At 44.2% G+C, this 9,315-nt stretch overlaps 1 protein-coding gene across 2 annotated transcripts; it reads left to right on the forward strand.

Moving 5' to 3' along the window:
- Positions 1-477: 477 nt before the first annotated feature.
- On the forward strand, positions 478-8,636 carry LOC119406895 (uncharacterized). 2 transcript variants are annotated; one of them, XM_049419561.1, is made up of 3 exons: positions 497-551; positions 1,487-1,644; positions 8,480-8,636. In XM_049419561.1, exons 1-3 carry the CDS (start codon positions 503-505, stop codon positions 8,579-8,581), a joined length of 309 nt encoding a protein of 102 aa, XP_049275518.1. In that variant the 5' UTR covers positions 497-502; the 3' UTR covers positions 8,582-8,636. The 2 variants fall into 2 exon arrangements, with proteins under 2 accessions (XP_037529595.1, XP_049275518.1); XM_037673667.2 differs by lacking the exon at positions 1,487-1,644 and having other exon boundaries at positions 478-551; positions 8,322-8,636.
- The last annotated feature ends 679 nt before the right edge of the window (positions 8,637-9,315 follow it).

The following is a 9,315-nucleotide window of genomic DNA, read 5'->3' on the forward strand; positions in this document are numbered from 1 at the left end:
GATGAATCTTTCCTATCCTTAGTGTTACCTTGTGGCCAAGTCCTACGAGATGGCGTTATAATGATCAAACCTAAAAAATTCCTTCCTGTATCCCCGAAAAAATGTTCAGCCGTTAAACACACGCTAGTCACTCGGTCGGTGGTGTGCGTTTGTTAGCATTGTTCCTGAACTAATTTGTTGACTAGTTTATCTTTCGTGTATTACACAGGGGCCATATTGCTTACAACATGACCGTAAACTGTACAGGCTGCGCAGCTAGAAAAATTCATGTGAATTGGAAATATTAGTCCTGGATACGAGCACGGTATGTTTTCTTGTCTCGAAAACAAAAACATGCAAAAAGAGGCCCGACTAGTGGTCTGCATTAAATCGGCAAACTGCATCTCTTAAATTTACAGATTTCTAAAAAAAACCCTTTGGCATGCGTACTTCGTTTCCTTTTCACTTTCGCTTGATTTTCTACCCGGCATAACACGACACTCACCACCACAGATTATTCGCTATGAAGGCCTACGCCATCTTGGCTCTCCTCATCCTGGGGCATTTGTGCCGTAAGTACAAACACCGTGTTTTACCTCCTCTTCTCCTTTACATATGTTCCCTTCTTTGTTGCCTTTCACCTGCGTGGATGTTCCACGTCAGAAGCAAAATGGCAAGCAGGTTTCCAATTTTACCGCATCCTTTGCGAAGCCCATGAGTAATCGTAATTTTCCCAATTGCCAACCTCAAAAATTGCTTGCTGTCGCATTCTCTAAATACATTCCGTATCTAGGACATTACTTTCTTTATTTTAACATGTTTGTTTATTATTATAACTTATTCCCGAAAAGACGTCGTCGTCGTGCTAGGTGACCTAATCTCCTTCGTTTATATTCAGGTTCATAGTCAAGGCGTGCGCAAGAATAAAATTACACATTGCAGTATGGCAATCATAGGCATTAAACTGAATAACTTGTAATTATTCGATATACATAAAGATTACGTTACTTGTCTAAGTTTACCAATCATTCCCATTGATTTCAAACGCTCATATTTCTTTGGACATATTTTTTGTTTACACTAATCTGCGCTTGAGTCCGCCTGTGGTGTTTGGGGAACACATTCGGAAAAAATACTCATGTCGCCGTTGTCTCTCCCCTTTAAGGGCGGATAGTGCGTTGGACACACTGCGTTGTTGGAACGCGAAAAGACCATCTCAGTATCGAAATTACATGGAGCGCCCTCTGACAGGCACTTAAACAGGTTTTCCGGTGCGATGAAAGTACAGTGCGTTAATTTCTAAAAATATTTCTTTGTTGCCGAATATTCCTTCTCTTTATACAACATCCTTACTGGATCAAAGCATTAGACGCGTGACGATAGCATCTCTAGGAAACTATTTCCTTAATACTTAATAATTATGTTTTCATCACATTCTATTCATGCTCTCGAATGTCAGCTTGCCTGCCATATTTTTTAATATTTTTTCTCTCAATTCACGTAACAGAAATCCAAGCAGCCACACTCAGCAAGCCAGCAACGAGCACAGACGAAACCACAAAGCTGCTCACCGAGAAACTTTCCCATTCCATCATGGAACACCGTGAAGAACTCCTCGAGGCTCTCAAGGGAATCGAAAGCATAGGCGACGAAACCGATGAGCAGGTCCTTCCAGCCATACTTGTGCCTCTAGTAAACTCGACTTACTGCGCAACCAGCAGGAAAGAAGAAGGGAGACAGGAAAGAGCTCTTTCCTGTCTCCATTCTTCTTTCCTGCTGGTTGCGCAGTAAGTCGAGTTTACAAGTATGAACCAACTAGTCTGCAAAGAAGTTTTGTGCCTCTAATTACGGCCATTGCTGACGGCGCTGTATCCGGAGCTGTTGGAGCCGGTGTGGCGATAGCCGTTCAGAAAGGCTGAATGTATCTTCAGTACGTCTTTTCAGTACAATAAATTACTCATTTACAATCGGGAAATGACATGTACACTTACCAATGAACCAAACTCTCGCGTGCATGCACAAAACATTTTGCTACAGTGAACAACTTATGATTTCTAGTGAAACGCACAGTTTGCAGTCAAAGGTATACTTACTTACTGCATCTACCGGACAAACAGGCACAAATTTACATACCTGTGCCAAAAGAATGCAAGTGGACAGGTTTCACTGGGCAGTGCTCGCATATCTTGTGGAACGCTCTGTCACGCCTCGACGGTGGTACATTGGTTGCGGTACTCGGCTGCTGACCCGAAGATAGCCGGTTCGAAGCCGGCCGCGGCGGTCCCACTTCGACGGACGCGAAACGCTACAGGCCCGTGTACTTAGATTTAGGTGCACGTTAAAACACCCCAGATGGAAGAAATTTTTCGCTGCTTGGTTGGTTGGTTGATCCTAGAGGAATGGTACAACCCACCACGGGGGATCGGCCACGAATCGTGCGGCAGTAGGATGTGTGAGTGTCTCCACTACGGCGTGCCTCATATTCATATCGTCGTTTTCGGCACGTAACATTCCAGATATTATTATTAATGGCTTATCGCCGACTTAGCCGGCAGTCGTCTTCCATAAACTCCCAATGGAAGTGCCACAGCTTTTTTATTATATGTTGTTTAAGAAATGTCGGCGCTTTTGACATAGCGCCAGCTACTCCTGTTCACAAATTAGTGCGACTGACACTACTGGCAAAACAATACGTAAAATCGCACCTAAAGACAGCTTATAATTCAGTCAAGCCAAAAAGACACATCAGTACGAAGTCCATTCCAATAGCAACACTGAAGATGACACAAAATAATATCCAGACACATAACACTATAGTTCAAATAAAATGCAGTCAGAGGGGCACCAATATTTCAACAAATGGCCCTACACATAGAGTCCACTCATATAAGAGAAATAAAAACTGGAACCACATACGGTTATGCCGACACGGAACAAGTTTGTAAACTAAGTGACACATAATACGACAAGGTCATAGTATATACACATTAAATAACCTGTTATTATACTTGTATTGTAAACGCTTACCTCAATTATTTCCAACAATATTGCTGGCTTTAGAAATGTGTTAAGTGCCAATAGTGCCTGTTTTTTTTTTTAATCCATACGCTGGCCATGAAGCTGGGATTTTCATGCGACTGATTGGCCTTCGATGCAGTACGAAACATCGCGTCTTAATTGTTGTCTTTGCTCGTCTTATCCCGGGTATTTGAATAAGAGAGGTTCGATATCCTCATCCACGTGGCCGCAAGTGTACTGTGGTCTTTCCGCTCGTGAAATCTTGTGCAAAAGGTTTATTTGTATACGCGGTACCTAATGGTATGTACGGTCCCTTGATAGTCTGAAAGCATACCGCCGCTCCTTTCTGTCCCGTCACCTCCTCTCACCTTGGGCCCTGAGCTGTGGTCTTTGGGGAGACTGCGGACTTTTGACCGGGCCGCCTACCAAAGCCTACTGTTTTCATTCGGTTAGAAAGGAAGTTCCCGACGTGGTTGTAGACTCTTTTCTCGTTGTCTGTGGACTGCAGGTTTCTCAGCGTGGCCGCGTCAGAGACATTGTCGAAGCCTCCTTTAATGTCACAGCTAGACTACCACTTTGATGGCACTGAGGTTGTCGATTACGTAATCTTCAGTTTGATTATACGCACAACATTCCAATTAACCTATCTTGTGAAAGCACCGCGTCTTCATTGGACAGAAAAATAGCGAGTAAAGAACACCTTGCAGACACCTCACTGCTTCCGTGAGCGGCACCAGTTTCTAAGCAGGACATCCATGTGTCTACCATTCTGACCCAATAGATAGTTCGATATGTGCAGGGACTTCCGGAGTAAATTATATGTCATATGATGCAGGAGACGACCAGGCAGCAAGCATTTCTATCGACAATATCTCAGCGGGCGACATGCGATAACATATTTGGGTCAACCTTATCACTTGCCAAGCTCACTTAGCAACGTAAGCGTTTTTGAAAATCTACAGCTATCTGGCCGCTATCGTGTGCATTTCCGCCCTGTTCAAGGCTAAGCGTGGTCCGCATGCGCAACCCACCAAACGGTACCAATTGTGAAACTCCACAACCAAAAACAGACGTCAAATAAGACGCTTCAGCACAATCGCTCCGTTCGGCGACAACTGATGACGCACTCGTCCTCCCCGTTTAGCAAGTTCCGCACGCACCTACGTGCGACCGACGATAAGAACCGCGATGCCCACGTGTTGCAGTGTGCCGCCTTGCTCCGGCAGAGGGAGTCGTGGTGATGATAAAAATATGAATGAAGGTTACCATAAAAGCGTATATCCGTGCAACATTTTGTCCTTAAAAGGTGCCCATCAGAATACCCTGCGCGCTTCCCATGATGCTCTGAGTACACCACACCATAGGTCGTAAAACTGACTAATGAGTCGACTCACTCGGATTAACTCAAACTGAGATCAAGCCGTGAGTTATTCTGAGTGAGTCCGGGTGAGAGGTATATTGGTGAGTTGGAGTCTGCGTGAGTCGGGTTGTGGAGAATTCTAGTGACTCTGAGTCCGACTGAGTTCCGTTGAGAAAAATATTGTTGAGTCATACTCCGAGTGAGCCCTTCGCGCAAGATATATTTCTTGAGTGAGTGAGTGAGCTCCAAATATTTTACCTACCTATGGTCCTATCTTCTTAACTTCAGCATTAAAATCAACCTCGTGTCGGCTGTCGGCTAACGTTTATACTGAAGTCTGCTTACACATACTTGAGCGCACTAGCGTTCATAGGCCAGCCAAATATTTATTGACCTGAGGCTTGAGTTACGAAAAAAAGAGGGGGGGCGGGCAATGTGCCTTGACCTCCCTCCCCCAAACTCTTTCAGGTGAAGTTCTCGATAAAAATATGTCGCGGGAGTCATCTCTTTCTATAAAAATGCCTTTACTGGACTGCAGCCACCGATAATTCGTATTTGAAGCTACGAGATAAAAACCGCCAAGTAGAGCGCCCATTATGCGAGATATTGGTATTAAAGAGCATTGACACCATGGTCGAAATAATCTAACTATATGCTGACGGACTCATGAGTCGACTCACTCAGATTCAGATCGAGGTTTGAGTCCCAGTGAGTCCGGTTGTGAAAAAATTTTTAGCGAGTCTGAGTCCGGGTGAATCCGGTTGGGGAAAATTTTGGTGATCATGAGTCCGAGTGAGCCCTACACGCAAAATATATTTCTTTAGTGAGTCTGAGTGAATTGCACGTTTTTTACCGGCCTATGCCCCACAAATAATACACAACACATGGACCTACCGGACCATCCCCGGCCTTAATCCCATTGACCAAGCGAGTGTGGAGCGGTGGGAGGAGTTGCTGGCCAGCGATAGCCTTGAGGATCAGATCAGTTTGGTCTACAAGGCACGCAGGGCGGCAACTGCCCGTGGCGCCCTGGTATGAAGGCAGCCAGCACTACTAGATGCGACTTGCGGATGAAGCTGGCCCCGCACCACGAAAACATTTCTGTGACGAAGCTGGCCCCGCACCTTTAAAACATTTATGTGAATAAATGTTTTAGGGGCGAAGCACCTTAAGGCCGAGGCTTGTCCGTCCGTATGGCGTCCGTGCGCACAGCACAGCACCGTGTGAAATCGCAGCATCATGTTTACCAGTAGACTAATATCAATCATAATTCTGACTAAAATATATTACGCCTGCAAGCACGAACCCTTTATACTAGTCGGCGACTTCAACGTGCACATTATGGACCTTAGGAGTTAGCTTTGTCGTCGACTCTCACTGTCCACTGTAATGGTACATAGAAAACCGTTGCTATAGTCGAAACATGTACGTGTGTATGTCAATCAAAAAAAGTTTACAATGGACGAACATCAATCGTAATTCTGACAGAACAGTATAAAACACCTACGAGCACGAACCCTTTATACTAGACGGCGACTTCAACGTAGACATTATGGACCTTAGGACCTAGTTTTGTCGTCGACTCCTTATGTCACTTCATGTCACTCAAGTTACATTATATGGGGCAACGCTCGGGTAACGTACGGTTACTCACCCATACCATACCCAGACATTCGCCCACTCGTCATGACACACTTCGTGGAGATGCGTGAATTTTTTTCCTTCCTATAAAAACGGAATGCTTGCGTTTAGAGGGAACATTGCGTAATGCGAAAGAAAGAAAGAAAGAAAGAAAGAAAGAAAGAAGAAGAAAGAAAAGAAGAAAGAAAGAAAGAAAGAAAAAGGAAGAAGAAAGAAAGAAAGAAAGAAAGAAAGAAAGAAGAAAGAAAGAAAGAAAGAAAGAAGAAAGAAAGAAAGAAAGAAAGAAAGAAAAAAGAAAGAAGAAGAAAGAAAGAAAGAAAGAAAGAAAGAAAGAAAGAAAGAAAGAAAGAAGAAAGAAGAAAGAAAGAAAGAAAGAAAAGCAGTATATGTCCGGCGCGCCCACGCCGTGTCTCGCTTGCTCCCATTTCACCGATAGGGGAGGGCACCTGATTTTCCGTATCAATGAACTTCATTCAGAAGAAGGCATGTTCATCGGCTATTGTTTCAAGTTATCCTTTGATGAATATCCTATAAGGGTCAGAAACCTTCCACTCGCTAGCAATTATAAAAATCCAGCTCATTTCCCGAACTTCATAAAGCTGCCGCCGAGGTCTCACGGAGCAGACGAAATCAAGCCCACTGTTTTCATCGCCAGTTAGCTCGAGACTTACACACAGGTGAGCTAAATCTTTACTGTCTATATTGCTACCTTGTGACTAGGTCACACTTACATATGCTTTATAGAAATCAAGCCTGGGAAATTGTTTCGTGCCCCCACGAAAAATTTTCAGCGGTTAAGCGTGTGGTACTCACTGTGTCAATATTGATTTGGTTTGGAAAAACTAAATTATTTGGAAAAAAACTTGCCGTGCTTTTATTAAACGACACCTTTGAAAATATTATTAGAATCTTATGCCATTCTTGAAATACAGAGTTGCTAGAATGCTTACGATTAGACTATCAAATGTGTAGGCCATGGAAAGCGACCAGTCTATATGATTGAGAATTATTGAGAAAGATATATGTTCCCTTATCGATAAAATAAACATTAAAAGGGGGGGACAGCGAAAAGACTTTTAGAACAATCACCACACCAATTGTGCAAAAGCTATGGATTCCAGAAAGAGACCCTTTGGTATGGGCACGGCGTTTCAGTTCGCTTTAGCTGGATTTTCTACACAGCACCCACTACTGTGGTCGAGTAGTTAAGGTGCTTGATTGCTCACCTCAAGGTCGCGGGATCGAATCCCGGCCGCGGCGGCCGCGTTTTCGATGGAAGCGAAAATGTTAGAGGCCCGTGTACTTACATTTAGGTGCACCTTAAAGAACTCCAGGTGGTCAAAATTTCCTGAGCCCTCCACTAAGGCGTCTCTCATAATCATACCGTGGTTTTGGGACGTTAATGCCCAGCAAATATTATTATTATTATTATTATTCCTACACAGCATGACATGCTATTCTTGAACCACAGGTGATTCGTCATGAACGCTTACGCCATCTTGGCTCTCCTCATTCTGGGACACTTGTGCCGTAAGTACCAACACTGTGCACTACATCACCTTCTTCGTTATACATGTTGCCTTTTTGGTTACCTTTCACTATTGTGGATGATCCACATCAGTAGGTAGATTACAAGCCGTTTTCGAATTTTGCCTTTGTTTCTGGAAACCCTGTTAATATTCATGATTTGCCTAGTGATCAGCCTCCAGAAGTGCTTCTATAGTAACACTGTATAAGTACTTTCCGTACCTATGACACAATTGAGTTTCTTATTTTAAAATGTTTTCCTATTATATGACTGTTTCGTGAAGAGAAGTTGTGATCTATGTTATACTTGGCCTGATCACTTTGTTTCATATTCGGTTTCATAATAAAGGCGTGTGCTAGTGCGAAATATGCCGACGTAGTAAGGCAATCACTGACGTCGAAATGAATAACTTGTCATTATTCCATGCTCATAAAAATTATTTTACCTGTCCGGATAAGTTTTGTACTTTCGTCTATTTCTCTTCACAAGTTCAATTTTGCTGAACCATATCGGTTCCTTGTACTGCTCGGTGTTGGTTCCTTGCACTGATAATTAATTAAAGTATCTAGTGCGATAAAAGTACGGTGCACAATTTTCCGCCATTATTTTGCATTCATTTTATTGATACAACGTCGTCTGTATTGAAGCGTAAAACGCATGTCTGCAATAATGGTCACTCTGCTGTGGCAAACTATTTTCTTACTAATTATTCTTTCACCATCTAGCCATGCAACTGAATGTCAGTATAATTCACATATGCCTTTCATTTTTCTTTTCTCTCACTTCGTGCAACAGAAATTCAAGCAGCCACGCTGAGCAAGCCAGCAACGAGCATGGACGACGCGAAGAAGCTGCTCACCGAGAAACTTTCCGATTCCATCATGAAACACCGTGAAGAACTCCTCGAGGCTCTCAAGGCAATCGACAGCACGGGCGACGCAACCGATGAGCAGGTCCTTCCAGCCCTACTTATGCCCATAATTACGGCCATTGTTAGCGGTGCTGCATCCGGAGCTGTTGGAGCCGGTGTGGCCATAGCCGTTCAGAAAGGCTGAATGTGTCTTCCATGGCTTCATTTTCAGTACAATAAATTATTCCACACTTACAATCGGGAAGTGGCCTGTATACTTAGCAATGAGATTTTGCGACATTCAACCACTCGTGATTTCCAATGGAAAGCACAATTTGCAGTCAGAAGGATACTTCTACTACACACACCAAACAAGCAGGTACAAATGTGGGTCCCTGTGTTAAAGAATGCAAGTGGACAGGTTTCACTGGACAGTGGTTGCATTTGTTGTAGAACGTTCTATCATGTCGCGACGGTGGTACATTGGTTACGGTACTCGGCTGCTCAATCGAAGGTCGGCTGTTCGAACCCGGCCGCGGCGGTCCCCCTTCGATGAAGACGAAATACTAGAGCCCCGTGTACTTAAATTTAGGTGCCCGTTAAAAAACCGCAGATGGACAACATTTTTCGCAGCCCACCACTGCGGCGTGCCTGAATATGATATCGTGGTTTTTGGCACGTAAAACCCCAGATATTATTATTAACTTTCTATCGCCGACTTAGCCGGCAGTCGTATTCCATAAACTCCCAATGGAAGCGCCACAGTTTTGTAGCGTTAGCTACACTGGCCGAGCCGGAGCGGTTTCGCGTGCGCGTACAGAAGCCGTGCTGCGCATGCGCGAGGAGCAGTGACGTCACACGGCGCACCCGAGCCGCCGCCTCGCGCGCCTCGCCGATCTGCGCATTCCAGAGGAGCGACATAATAGCCGCAGTAGACCG

The sequence above is a fragment of the Rhipicephalus sanguineus genome, chromosome 10, assembly GCF_013339695.2.
Source record: "Rhipicephalus sanguineus isolate Rsan-2018 chromosome 10, BIME_Rsan_1.4, whole genome shotgun sequence".
Lineage (NCBI taxonomy): Eukaryota > Metazoa > Arthropoda > Arachnida > Ixodida > Ixodidae > Rhipicephalus > Rhipicephalus sanguineus.